This window comes from Oryctolagus cuniculus, chromosome 3 (genome assembly GCF_964237555.1).
Source record: "Oryctolagus cuniculus chromosome 3, mOryCun1.1, whole genome shotgun sequence".
Lineage (NCBI taxonomy): Eukaryota > Metazoa > Chordata > Mammalia > Lagomorpha > Leporidae > Oryctolagus > Oryctolagus cuniculus.
Window position 1 is genome coordinate 170,091,997 of NC_091434.1, and position 14,444 is coordinate 170,106,440.

Below are 14,444 nucleotides of genomic sequence, written 5' to 3' on the forward strand. Positions count from 1 at the left end.
AGAGAGAGAAGAGCAAAAGAGAGAGATTTTCCACTTGTTGGTTCACTCCCCAGATGGCTGCAACAGCCAGGGTTGGGTCAGGCTGAAGCCAGGCTCCAGGAGCCTCTTTCAAGTCTCACATGTGGATGTAGGGCTCAAGCACATTAGCAGGGAGCTGGATTGGAAACGGAGCAGCTGAGACTCAAACCAGTATCCCATGGCTTAACCCTCTATGCCACAACGCTGGTCTGTCTCTCCTTCTCTCTCTCTCTCTCTCTCTCAATAAAGATTTATTTAGGTATTTGAAAGGGAGAGTTTCAGAGAGAGAGAGCCAGAGGGAGGGAGAGCCAGAGAGAGAGAGAGAGAGATCTTCTATCCACTCACTCCTTCACTCCAATAATGGCCACTAACGGCCAGGGCTTGCCAGAATTGGGCAGGGCTGAAGCCAGGAGCCGGGAGCTTCATCCAGGTCTCCCACGTGGGTGCAGGGGCCCAAGCACTTGGGCATATTCTGCTGCTTTCCCAAGCACATTAGCAAGAAGCTGGATTGGGAGAAGAGCAGCTGGGACTTGAACGGTTGCCCATATGGGGTGCAGGCATCACAGGTGGCCACTTAACCTGCTGCACCACAGTGCTGGCCCAGCTTAACCAGTTTTCTACTCTTGCTACTTGTTGTTTTTAAATTTTTCTCTTTTTTAGCATTTAAAATTTTTAGTATTTAAAGTGTTTGATAGTAACACATGCTATAGTACCCTTGGTAACTGAGGGGTGGGTGTGGGTGGAACCACGGGTTGAAAGGCCATGTGAAGATAAGAACCGTGTTTATTGTAACTGGTAGTCTTCCAGAAAGTGATTAGTGTGCCCAGAAAATTATCAGTAAAGCATTGCAAAAACTTGAGTTTTTATGCTTTTTAAATATTTTTTTAATTTTTAATTTTTTACTCATAAAAGGCAGCAAATTTCATGTATTTTATGTATACAGTTTTAAAAGCATAATGCTACTTCTCTCCCTCCCTCCTTCTTTTCTTATTTTTCTTTTTTTTAAGATTTTTAAATTTTACTTATTTATTCGAGAGGTAGAGTTACAGACTAAGAGGCAGAGAGAAAGGTCTTCCATCTGCTGGTTCACTCCCCAAATGGCCACAGTATCCAGAGATGGGCCAGTCTGAAGCCAGGAGCCAGAAGCTCCTTCTGGGTCTCTCACAAGGGTGCAGGGGCCCAAGCACTTGGGCCGTCTTCCACTGCTTTCCCAGGCCGTAGCAGAAAGCTGGATCAGAAGAGGAGCAGCCGGGATATGAACCAGCACCCATATGGGGTGCTGGCACTACAGATGAAAGCTTAGCCCACTCTGCCACAGCGCCGGCCCCTTATTTTTCTTTTAATTTTTACAATGACATACTTTTAATTTTCTTTATAATCACAAGCTTAGCCCTTTATTTTTTTGAAAGCTAGAGTGACACACTCAGAGCAAGAGCAAGGGCAAGAAAGAGTGAGCACTTTTCCATCCATTGGTTCACTCCCCAAACGGCCGCAACAACTGGGACTGGGCTGGACTGAGCCAAGGGCCAGGAACTCTGTCCAGGTCTCCCATGCAGGTGGCACGGACTCAAGTACTTGGGCCATCATCCACGCTTACAAGCACATTAGCAGGGACCTGTGTTGGAAGCAGAGTAGCAGGAACTCAGATTAGCACTTCACTGTGGGATATGGGTGTTTAAGGTGGAGAATTAACCCTCTGCACTACACCACAACATCTGCCCATTGCTTTCCTTTTTTTTTTTTCCTTTATTTTAATAACGTTTATCTTTTGCCGGTAGGTGAATAATGAAAGTTATTTAATGTTGTTTTTAGTCTCATGGTGTTGATGAGGAACAACAGATGTTGTTGAAAATGTTTTCTTAAAATAGTCAGTTTTGGGAAACAATATAAAGTTGAAGAGGGATGGCCTGAAGGCTGAATAGGAAAGACTATTCTTGCATTTAGGGCATGTGAAGGGAGAATATACTGAGACAGAAACACAAGAGATGAAGAAGTGGGAAACCAGGTATGCATATAAACTAAGCGAACACAGCTTATTGGGCATTAGAGAAAATGAAGGGAATGGTGGTAAGTTGGGGTGAAATTGGGGTACATCTTGACAGAAAACTAAACACAACTAACTAAGTGCTGAAAGTGGAGCGAGTAGCTTTGGGGATATAAAGCCCTTCGGCTGTGGGCCATAGCAGGGGCTCTCCTCAGTAGCCCTCAACATGGACAGATGAGGATCACAGTTAGAAAATGAATAGAAGAGGTGACTGTGCTAACCCTAGCGTTCTTTCCGTGATGACTTCTAACTCTAACTCGGTGTCCAGGAAGGCTTCTCTCATGTGCGATTGCTTACTGTGGTGAATATGAATGAAAAGTAAAGCGTGACATACTGTTCCCTTTCTCTCACCAGAAGGTGGATTTTTCCTCCAACCAGATTTCTGAAATGTGCGACTTATCAGCATACCATGCCCTCACAAAACTAATTTTGGACAGTATCCTTTGAATGAGTAACGGGGAAAATTTGGTTAATACTTATAGATCCATTGAAGACAGTGTACCAGATAAGATGAAATAGTATGATATATGCCATTTACTAGAAAAATGTGGCTCATTTACATGGTTAAGAATGGACGTTCTCAAAATGAGAGGATGTTTTATTTACCAAGAGCAAAACTGCAAATTGAAGCTTACTGCTGACGAGCAAAGTGAGGTGGTAATTCTTGCAATAAATGAGGGCTTCTTTTTTTTCTTCTAACTTATTTTTATTAGAGAAGCAGAGACAGACAACAAGAGACCTGCCATTCTGTGGTTCACACCGGATGGCTACAATGCCCAGGTTGAAGCAGGAAGCGGGAGCTCCCTCTGAGACTCACATACAGGTGACAGGAACCCAGCTGTTTGAGCTTTCACCTGCTGCCCCCAGGGTTGGAATTGGCAGGAAGCTGGAATTACAAGTGCAGCTGGGATTCTTTTTGTGTTTTTTGATTTATTTATTTATTTGAAAGTCAAGAGTTACACAGAGAGAGAAGGAGAGGCAGAGAGAGAGAGGGGTCTTCCCTCCACTAGTTCACTCCCCAGTTGGCTGCAACAGCCAGAGCTGTGCCCAACCGAAGCCAGGAACCAGGAGCTTCCTCTGGGTCTCCCACATGGGTGCAGGGGCCCAAGGGCTTGGGCCATCTTATACTGCTTTCCCAGGCCATAGCAGAGAGCTGGATCAGAAGTGGAGCAGCCAGGACTTGAACTGGTGTCCATATAAGATGCCGGCACTGCAGGCAGCAGCTTTACCCACTATGCCACAGCGCCGCTGGCCCTGGAACTTGGATTCTAACCCAGGTACTCTGATATAGGCAGTGGGTGTCCCAGCGGACTTCTTAACTGCTAGGCCAAACATCCACCCCTGAAAGCTTGTTCTTAATTCTAGAACAGAGAAGTCGTTCTGTTTTAATTAACTCCTGTCTTTAAATTTATTTAGACTTGGCTCTATTTTATATAAAATCAGTATTTGAAAATCCAGATGTGGTCATAAGAAAAATCAGTGATTATTCTATTGCTTTCAAAAAAAAAAAAAAAAAAAAAAGGACTTCTCACTTGCGCCCAGCTTCAGGGCGTTTTGGCTCCCAGGCAAACAATGCATCATCTCCTTCAAAGTCAGCTTCAGTGTCTGTGTGACCATGGGGTTAACTGAGGTCCTGTGGATTTGAATGAGCCAGAGACGGCTGTTCTCTGGGTGATGAGGGAGCAAGCCTTCTCAGCAGATACCCTTCCGCCCACCTGAAGATTTTTCAGGGCATAAAGAGGCATGAATTGATTGTCCCTGGATGTGGCTATAGCTGGTTCATAGTGTGTTTGTCATACGGCGGGAATGTGGGGAGAATGGGGGACATTTTACAGAGTTTATTAAGGGCATATTTTATAGAAAAATCCTTTATTCATATGTGATGGGAAGCTTAGAGCATAGTACCATGCCATTTGAACTTGTGTGTGAAAACAAGTGCTAAGTGGACATTTAGATGGTGCCCTCGAAGTGGACAGTTTCTCCTGGCTGCAGCTCATTGGAGAAATCGGAAAGTGATGGAAGTTTTGATGACAACCCGAAGGAGAACAGCATCTCTGCATGGAGCGTGGATTTCGCGCTTGGCCGTCTCGTGCACTGAATTTGCAGAGACAGAGTCTGGTAGCCCGGAAGCCGTCTGGCTCAGAAAGCTGCTCCTTCCTGGTCACGTGGAAGAGGTCATGCTGTTTGAGGAAGAGCAGCAGCAGGGGCGCCCGCAACCTCTTAGAAATGCAGCCCTGGGCTCCAGCGAGACCCTGGAAATCAGAATCTGCGTTTAATAAGACCCCCAGGCCACTGGAGGCACACTAAAGCTTGAGAAACCTGGTCTTGAAGTCAGCTGACCCGAATCTCCTGGCAGCCAGAGGGGATTAGGCATCCAGGAGGCCTTGCAGTGGCACAGGGTACCCTGAACTGCGGGTGTCGCACAGCAGTGGTGCGGTTGACGTAGGAAGCTCTGTCCCAGAGAAACATTGCATGTGCAGCATGGAACTGCCCGCTAGACCCCACAGCATTTGGACTCTAACTGGAGGATATAGTTTAAAACATTTTTATCATGAGAAACTTAATTTCCCTGTAAGTTTAGCTTTCCATGTAAAAAAACTAATTTTACCTTTATGAATGTCATGCATTGTGAAGAAAGGAATTATTTTTTTTTTTAAGCTTGACATTAGATGTAGCAATTGAGTCTTATCACTGAAGTGTAAGCAGTGGTAATTATTACTCAGAACAAATTGAAATTCAGAAGACAGACGCGTAATTAGAGTGCAACATGGCACCATTACTAACGCAGTTTCCCAGAGCTGGTAGGCTCGTTTCTCAACAGTACCGGATGCTCTCCTTCTCTCTTCTCCTGTTCACGTGCATTGCATGGTGCTTACTGCACTTGGCTGGGTCTGGACAGCTGAGAACAAAAACATATCTGGCAAAGTTATAAATTAATCTCTGGGGAAATCACTGGATTAGATGGCTTCTCAAAAGACTAGAGAACTTTGAGATTAAAAAGATAAGAGAATTTCTGAACGACTTTCATGCCAGTATATTTGAAGTCTTAGATACAACGGATGATATTACTAGAAAAAGGTTTTGCTGCCCTGAGTAGTCGTGTAACTGTGAAAGCAACTTGTTGCAAATGAGCAGTGAACTAAATTAATTAATTAACAATCTTTCTACAAAAACCCCAACAGACCCAAACGTTCAAGAATGGAGCTTCCAATAATGAACAAATCCTTTCAAGCGTTAAACATAGAAGGCATGTTCATGGTTCATTCTAATGAGTTTACTTTGATATGTAAACCAGACAATGAACAGTAATGAACAGTAGGAGAAAGGAAAATGACAGGCTCATTTCACTCATGATATTGATGTAAGAATCCTTAACAAGATATGAGCAACTGAACCTGGCAGTGCATTAAAAGAATATATTCTGGGACCAAGTTGGGTTTATGTCAAATATGTGAGGTCAGTTAAATATTAGAGAATCTATACATGTCACCACCTGCATTATCAGATGAAGAGAAGGACACCCTATGATCCTTAGATCTGGACACTCAGCAGAGACAGAAAATGCCATGAAGACCAGCACTCGTTCACAACAAGGTTCCCCGGAAACCAGCAACAGGGAATTTTCTCTGCTTGAGGAATAATCTCTACAAACATCTGAGACAAATTTTATCCCCATTGAGGATATAGTGTAAGCATTCTCCTTTAAAACTAGATAAGAGGCGAGGATGTCCACCATTAACCATATCTACCCATCATTGCTTTGGAGATCTGGGAGCACCGTAAGACAAGAGAAAGGAATTACAGGTGGAATATTGGTAAGGAGAAAATAAAAGTCATTCCTTGCAAATGACAAATTTAGCAGCAGAATATATAAAAGAACTTGCAATAAATTGCTATATCTAAAAGTTCAACAAATAGGAAACATAATTTTAAAAGGAGACACTACTTACAAAAGCAACGGATATGAATCTTACTAAAAATGTATAACATCTGTATGGGAAACATCTTACTTTACTGAGGGATATTGAAGTTCTAACTGAAGAGAAATATATCCCATACCCCTGGGCAAGAAGATGGGCAAAGATGTTTTTAAAAATTACAGAAATAAAGCGGAAAAGGCCAACAAACAGATGTGTGAAGAGATGTCAGCCTCATTTCTGTGCAGAGAAATGCAACTCGAGGCCACGTGAGATACTGTATCATGTATTCAATTGACTAAGTTGAAGAAACCTCAAAACACCAAGTGTTGGGGAACATGTGTGCATCAAGTAGTTTTTTTTTTTTTTTTAACTTGGTTCATGGCCATAAAATTAGTTCAGTGACTTTGGAAAACAATTTCATATTGTCTTTTAAAGTTGAACACCCTAATTCACTATGACCCAGTACTTTAACTCCTACACATGGAAAGTCTGGTATATATGTATTTGGGAGGCTTCTATAGCAGTGTACACAGTGGTGTTGCTTGTAATAGCAAAAAACTGAAACAGCCCAAATGCTTATTTAAACAGAAAGCATAAACAAATTATGGAATACTCACAGAATAACGTATCATACTTAGTGAAAGTGAATGAAATACACCTTCATGAAGCAATAAGGACAAATCTTAGTAAAAAATAAATGTAATTTAGATATAAACTAAAACAGGAAGGGAAGAGAAAACAGACAATTCAGTATAAGGATTATCTCCTGAGAGGCAGATGTTAAGAATTCAGTAGGAGTTGTAGCACCTTTGCCGCCTACATCCCATGTGAGTGCTGGTTCCAGTACCAGCTGTTCCACTTCCGCTCCAGCTTCCTGGAAAGCCATGGAAGATGGGCCAAGTACCTGGGCCCTGGCTACCCACGTAGGAGACTCACACAGAGTCCTGGCTCCTGGCCTCATTTGGAGAGTAACCCATTGGATAGAAAAGCGTTTCTCTCTCTCTCTCTCTCTCTCTCTCTCTCTCTCTCTCCCTTTCAAAATAATAAAACTTTTTTTTAAGAACTCAGCAGAAGTATGCAGAGATAGATTTAAATTGTTGCCAATGGTCTTTTTCTTGAGCTGAAGTTGGGGGATAGTCTCAAGGAAATCCATTGTTTACTTATTTATTTATCTGAGAGGCACGGGTTGGGGTGGGGGGGCTCCTCTCTGCTGACTCACTCCCCAGATGCTTGCAAGGCTGAGCTAAAGCCAGGAGCTGGGACTGCTGTCCAGGTCTGCCACATGGGTGGACGGAACCCGACTCCTGGAGCCATCACTGCTCCCCCTCAGGGCTGCACTGGTGGGAAGCCGCAGCTGGGCTGTAGCCAGAAATTGAACCCAGATACTCTCATTTATTGTATTTTTAAAAATAAACAAAAGCAAGCTGTGCATGGGCCGATGATGAATCATGTATTAAGCTTAACCCAGTTTTACGTGAAAATTAAGTAACCTGAAAATTCTGAATCAATTTATTTCAAAACAATTATTTAAGATAAGGACAAATCAGTTAACCAAGCTAGTAATAATGACAATGTGATTGTAATAGTTTATATTACTACTTCAGAATAAATTATTAACTATTAGCTGGGCCAATCCAAAGCCAGAAGCCAGGAGCTAGGAGCTTCTTCTGGGTCTCCCACATGGGTGCGGGGGCCCAAGCACTTGGGCCATCTTCCACTGCTTTCCCAGGCCATAAGCAGAGAGCTGGATCGGAAGAGGAGCAGCCGGGACACGAACTGGTGCCCATACGGGATACCAGTGCTGCAGGCAGAGGCTTAGTCTACTGTGCCACAGTGCTAACCTCCTGATTTTATTTCTTAGATTCACTCCTATAGTGAAGAACATTTTTCAGTGGTTAGGTGATATAGATCTTTTAGGATTGGTTTTGATTGAAGCCATCATGTGGCTCTCTCCACTACAAGAACTGTGATGAATATCCTACTTTTTTCTCAGTTACTGTTTTCTATACACCCAAACCGTATTTTATGATTGTAGAAAATGAATGAGTGAATACTGAACTAGTGAATAATTCATGTCAAGTATTGTGAACCACTAACAGCAGCGCCAAAATGCAAAACCACATTGTTGGGCTTTTTCCCTAGTTGTAAAGTTACACTTAAGTGCCACAGCTTTCCTTCAGTCAGTTTCCACAAGGACCTGCAATTCCACTGTAAAAGACTTAGTCCCATAATGGTGAAACTTCAGAGCTGAAATGCAATATGATGGTTTTGATTCTTTGAGTCTCTTTTTCTTGATAGTGGTCTTTTAAAATTAAAATATACCTAAGAGGATTAACCCAGTAAATGAATTCATTATAATAGCTTGGTGACTTATCAGATTATAGTTCTTCTTATCAGAAAGTTCCAAGACCTGTGAAAGAACATGAAAGAATAATTTAGGAGAAAGGGCAAGTACCATTTGATGAAAGTTCTTAAAATAAGAAAATGGGAGATGGGGGAGATTAAGGTGTTCTTGAAAGCTAACGGGAAACTCAGAGCTCTGTATGGCCCAGTCCTGCATATATTTTTTTAAAGATTTATTTATTTTATTTGAAAGTCAGAGTTACAGAGAGAGAAGAAGCAACAGAGAGAGATCTTTCATCACTCCCCAAATGGCCGCGTCAGCTAGTGCCAAAGCTAGGAGCCAAAAGCCTCATCTGGGTCTCCCACATGGATACTGGGGCCCAGGGACATTAGCAGGGAGATGGATTGGAAGTGGAGCAGCCAGGTCATGAACTGGCACCTGTGTGGGATGTCAGCGTTGCAGCCAGCGGCTTAACCTGCTACTCCACAGTTCCCGCCCAGAGTCCCGCGTGTTGACCGTTGCCATTGCTGGTAGTCACACGTGATGTTAAAGGGCACAGCTACTGTGCCTCTCTTAGAAGTATTCTCCACTCAGAAGCCTGATTAGTGTATAGTGTCTGAAGTTGCTTGAGATGTAAAAGGAGGCAAAGCTTTGAGAAATAGGAGGTGATTTTTCTGAGAGTGCACATTCCTCAGCTGAGATTATGCCAGTTCCGTAACCTGTGTGCCAGTGCCATGACGGCTAGCATCGCAGTGAGGCCTCTGTGTTCTCCTTTCTGTTGTTGCAATGTCGATTTCAAAACACGTGTGGTAGTCAAGCCCAGAGAACAGGCTGAATGTACTTCAGTTAGCCTTTTGTGTTTTTTGGAAATGAACGTGGAAAAAATAAGTGAGCTTTCCCTTTCCCTTCCTGATACCTCTGGAAAGGTTTAGGATTCCTCCTTTCTAGTTTTCCATCTTAGCCTGCTTAGCATGGGAAAAGCATTCTGGCCCAGCCACCCACAGCCTCCAGTTCACGCTGCAGTGACGCAGAGCACTGCACCGTGGTTGGAGAGCTGCCGGGACCAGGCTCCTGAGAAGAGACTTAGACACTGTTGCTCTCTCTGCTAAATGAGATGGGCGGCCACTTGCACTTCTCCTAGCCTGGTTGTTGCCAGTGATTGCCTGTTCCACAGGTATCTTATTTCATCTACAGTTAGGGGAGGTAGTTTAGTATCCTATTTCCTGTATTTCACATTTCTCATCTGCTGCCGCCCTGATCTCCAAAGACAGAGCCTTTGTTTTAGTTCCAGAATTATTTAAACAGCCCCAAAAAAGGAGAATGAAAGGACAGTGACCGTGAGCTGAAATGTCTGTTAGGGCTGTACCGGAAGGAGCTTATAGAAGTAGATCTGAGAACGCTTACTGGCCACAAGCAGAGCCATGCTTCAGCCCAAGGATCGAATCTGAAACCAGTGAGGACAACCCAGGAATTTCTGGTACATTCAGCAATGTGTTCTGCTCTAGAGCCTTATTTACCTGTTTCTCTGCTTAGGTCTGTCCAGATTCAGTTCCTGTTTTGAATCATCCATTTCTTTGCAGTTGGCCAAGTGGTAGAGGAGATGGTTCCATGCCTCATGTGGTTATAATTCAGTAATACGATGTCGATGCCTTACAAGTGTTCAGAAATCTACGGTTTCTATAACTCAGTGGCACTCATTTTCTATTTTTCCTCATAATTGAACTTAAAAAAATTATTTGAAAGGCAGAGTGACAGAAATAGACACACACACACAAAGAAAGATATCTTCTATCCACTGGTTCACTCGCCAAATGACTGCAGTGGCTAAGGCGTCACCCACGTGTCCTACATTGGTGGCAACAGCCAAAGTACTTGGGCCATCTTCTGCTGCTTTCCGGGGTGCATCAGCAGGGAGCCAGATCTGAGGTGAGGCGGCGGGAATCCAAACCGCTGCTCCAATATGGGATGCCGGCATCTCAGGCCTTGGCTTAACCCGCTGCACTGCAGCGCTAGCCCCAGATTCAGCTTTTTACCTTAATATCAGCTTGGTGTTATCCCTACTTCACTAATGAAAAATCTGAGCAGAGAAAAGTTAAATCACACCCAGCTAGTAAGAAGTAGAGGTGCGATCATTACAAATAACAGTGGGGCAAACATATGTCTTTGTGATACGGATGCACTCTGCATTATGCGTGGCTGAGGAATGGTTATATTATAGGCTTTTTTGAGAAGGAAAACAGCTTCTTTAGGGAAGTGGCATTAGATCCTAGAACCCAGCCCAAGAGACTAAGGACAGAGTTGAATGGATTCAATGTCTTTGAAATAGCAGTTTTAGGTGACTGGGTGGAACACAGATGGAAACCTTTTTTCTTTCTTTTTTGCATTTTTTTAAAGATTTATTTATTTGAAAGAGTTACAGAGAGGTAGAGAAAGAGAGGTCTATCTGCTGGTTCACTCCCCAGCTGGCTACAACAGCTAGAGTTATCTTATCCAAAGCCAAGAACCAGGAGCTTCTTCCAAGACTCCTACAGGATGCAGGGGCCCAAGGACTTGGGCCATCTTCCACTGCTTTCCCAAGCACATTGGCAGGGAGCTGGATTGGAAGTTGAGCAGCCAGGACTTGAACCAGAGCCCATATGGGATGCTGGCGGTGCTGGCCTGGGCTTTAACCTGCTGCGCCACAGCGCCAGCCCCAAGGAATGGGGACTTAACAGACATTTAAGGAAATTGTGGCAGAGTATAAGCCTCATGTTGGGAGAAAAGAAGCCAATGAAGATAGGTAGTAAGGGTCGTTGCTGTCTACAGCAGGGTGTTTGTCTCTGGTGGACCCATTTGCTACAATTGACATGTCCCGTGGCTGATACCCTCGCCGTGAGGATGACAGCATACTGCAGGCTGCCCCGCAGGGCAGGTCTGATACCAGAAGGCCTGCCTGAGAGCAGGCGGCTGAGCTGTTCTTTTTTTTTTTTTTTTTTTTTTTTTTTTATTTTTTGACAGGCAGAGTGGACAGTGAGAGAGAGACAGAGAGAGAAAGGTCTTCCTTTGCCGTTGGATCACCCTCCAATGGCCGCCGCTGCAGCCGGCGCACCGCGCTGATCCGATGGCAGGAGCCAGGATCCAGGTGCTTTTCCTGGTCTCCCATGGGGTGCAGGGCCCAAGCACCTGGGCCATCCTCCACTGCACTCCCTGGCCATAGCAGAGAGCTGGCCTGGAAGAGGGGCAACCGGGACAGAATCCGGCGCCCCAACCGGGACTAGAACCCAGTGTGCCGGCGCCGCAAGGTGGAGGATTAGCCTATTGAGCCACGGCGCCGGCTCTGAGCTGTTCTTGAAGCAAAGAACACACTGCAAGGAGGCAGCTCCAGCCACCATGTCAGAGATGCAACCGAGCACACTCAAAAACCATGCCTTTTTTTATAGAACAATTAATTTCATATAGACTATAATTTTAATATGAAAAATAATTCAAGATTTAGTGTGTTCATCCTATATTGGGCATATACTACTTCTTTAAGCTATTGTCTGATTTTTCTATGGTGATTTGACATTGGTTCCTGTTTTTCTTCAAAATGCTCTTACTAACATTTTCCTTAAACATAGCCGTGATATACAGACAATGCAATAGAAGAGATCGGTGGACTAGAGATGTGCTACAGTCTAACGCACCTTAGTTTGGCCAACAACAAGATCACAGAAATTAATGGCTTAGCCACATTACCCATCAAAATACTGTGTCTGGTGAGTCTAACAAAGCGCTGCTCTTTGTAGAGTAGCCATGTTTTAATATCACTTGTGACGAGGCTTTTTAAAATATGTAAGGAGCTAATTCTTTTACAAGTTGTTACCGTCTTCAGTTTTCTAGCATGAATGTGTATGATACCAATATTTCATACTAAAGTAAAATGAGATGTTCTATTGAATAGTGCAGAGATATAGATAAAGTATTGTATATTTTTCTATTTAAGAAAACCTAGAAGGTACAATTTTGGATGGTTTCATTATATAGAAATTTTAAATGCTTGAAAGAATAAATATATTTACCCTGATTGAATATTATATAATGTACACAAGTAATGAAACATTGCATATTACCCCATAGATAAAAATAATCTCTGTATGCCAAATTTTTAAAAAAAAATTTTGTAATTCTCCATATTACCTTAATTTGATTATCTTTCTTGATTAAATCTGTTTTTTTTTTAATTAATTGATTTAAAAGGCAGAATTAGAGAGAGGCAGAGGCAGAGAGAGAGAGAGATCTTTCATCCCCTGAATCACTCTAAAATAGCTGCAATGGCTGGAGCTGTGCTGATCCAAAGCCAGGAGCCACATGCTTCTTCCAGGTCTTCCACGTGGGTACAGGAGCCCAAGCACTTAGGCCATCTGCTACTGCTTTCCCAGGCCATCAACAGAGAGCCGAATTAGAAGAGCAGCCTGAGACTTGAGCTGGTGCCCATGTTGGATGGTGGTGCTGCAGATAGAAGCTTAGCCTACTCTGCCACAGTACCAGCCCCTACAATTTTTTAAAAAATATAAATTTTTTTTAAATATAAAAAGACTAGAATAGCATGTGGAAGACCAGGAGGAAGCTCTTGGCTCTTGCCTTTGGCCTGGCCCAGCCCCGGCTGTTGCGGCCATTTGGGGAGTGAAACAGCAGGTGGAAGATCTCTCTCTCTCTCTCTCTCTCTCTCTCTCTCTCCCTCTGTGACTATGCCTTTCAAATAAATAAATAAGTAAATCTTTTTTTTTTTTAAAGAATGCAAAGGTTTAATAATTCACTTGAGGTTTAAGATTTTCTACCCGCTAAGGTATGTTAGTAAAGCATAAATTAAAATGAATTTGATAAATTGTGTTGAAAATTTCAAAATGGAAAGTCACATTTTAGAAGTATGGTGTTCTGAAGGATTATTGGAAGTATGTCCTATTTAGTTTGTTGTTTGTTAGGACCTTATCCTTTTCTTCATGTATCTGTTCTGTGTTGATGTCTCCATTCATTTTAAGTGGAGCGTGTTGAATGGAAAGAGATGTGGAAAGAGATAGGCGGTGAGAATTGAACTCATAAGTAAGAGCACCTTCACCCTAAGAGTTTGTTTCATTCTGTCTCAAGTAGCTTTTGGGAAAAGCTCACAATATTTTTTTTTCTACAAATAGGGACATTGTTTCCAATCTCCATTCCTAGCATCCAAGATAAATTAGAAAAATAGAGAATATGCTGTCACTCATTTTCCTTAAAATTTTTGAGAATAGGAAGGTTTTCTTTCCCACATTTTAATTAAATCTATAAAATTAAATGCTATGCACTTGTTTCAACAGTTTTCAGTGCTTATATTTTAAACTCATGAATCATAAAACTGGGTTTTTTAAATTTCTATTGACAGTAGTTAACTTTACAATTTAGAGAAAGAAGAACAATTCACCAAACTTAAATGATTTTTAATTGTCAAATGGCAACTTTTGTGATAAATCTAAACGTGGTTTGCTGGTAGGCTGTTCTGTCACTTAGCTTCTTAGCAGGCAATGACAGTTACAAATTCATTTCTACTTAGTTAAGGATGCGTGTTTTTTCCCTCTCAAACTGGTACTTTGACCATGTTTCTAATTCCATTTATTTAAGAAAATAGCTTCTTTCCAAAAGTTTCTTCTGTGCTAATTATTATAAAACAAGCAGTAGGAACTATTTCTACAGAAACTAGATAGCTACTTTCAGGAGTGATGGGTCAGTTTTCAACATTGGATAAAGGCTTGAGCCGGCTCACTTTCAATTCAGAGTTTCTGTGAGCGAAGTTTTCTCAGTTTTGGATTCTTCATGACCGCAGGCTATCTAATTCAACTTTTCTATGGCTCACTCCACTCCTGTCATCTCCAACTTCGAAAGCCACCAGAGATACTGTAAAGAATTGCAGTCTATCTACCACATCTAAAGCACTCCAAAGTTCTCTTGGAAGAAGTGCACCATACATACATTTAACATGTGGGCATATTTTGAATAAGATATTGAGTTTTTATTTCAATACATTAAATTAATATGATGTAAGTTTAGCATAGTTTTTTCTTTTCCTTTTTATTACACTTTCAACTTTTTTGAGGTATAAATAGAAGGAAACTTTAGCAATAATGTT

The 14,444-nt window shown here is 42.3% G+C and overlaps 1 protein-coding gene across 5 annotated transcripts in view; it reads left to right on the top strand.

Annotated features, from left to right (window-relative positions):
- Window positions 1–14,444, top strand: part of LRGUK (leucine rich repeats and guanylate kinase domain containing) — a 125,794-nt gene that overhangs the window by 17,702 nt on the left and 93,648 nt on the right. For 4 of the 5 annotated variants that reach the window (XM_051849785.2, XM_002711985.5, XM_070071326.1 and 1 more), the window contains 2 exons: window positions 2,417–2,498; window positions 11,939–12,063. The exons of the other annotated variant lie outside the window; for it this stretch is intronic. In XM_051849785.2, the coding sequence (XP_051705745.2) occupies window positions 2,417–2,498; window positions 11,939–12,063 (207 nt within the window). The remainder of the gene's footprint in view (window positions 1–2,416; window positions 2,499–11,938; window positions 12,064–14,444) is intronic. 5 annotated transcript variants of the gene reach the window in all.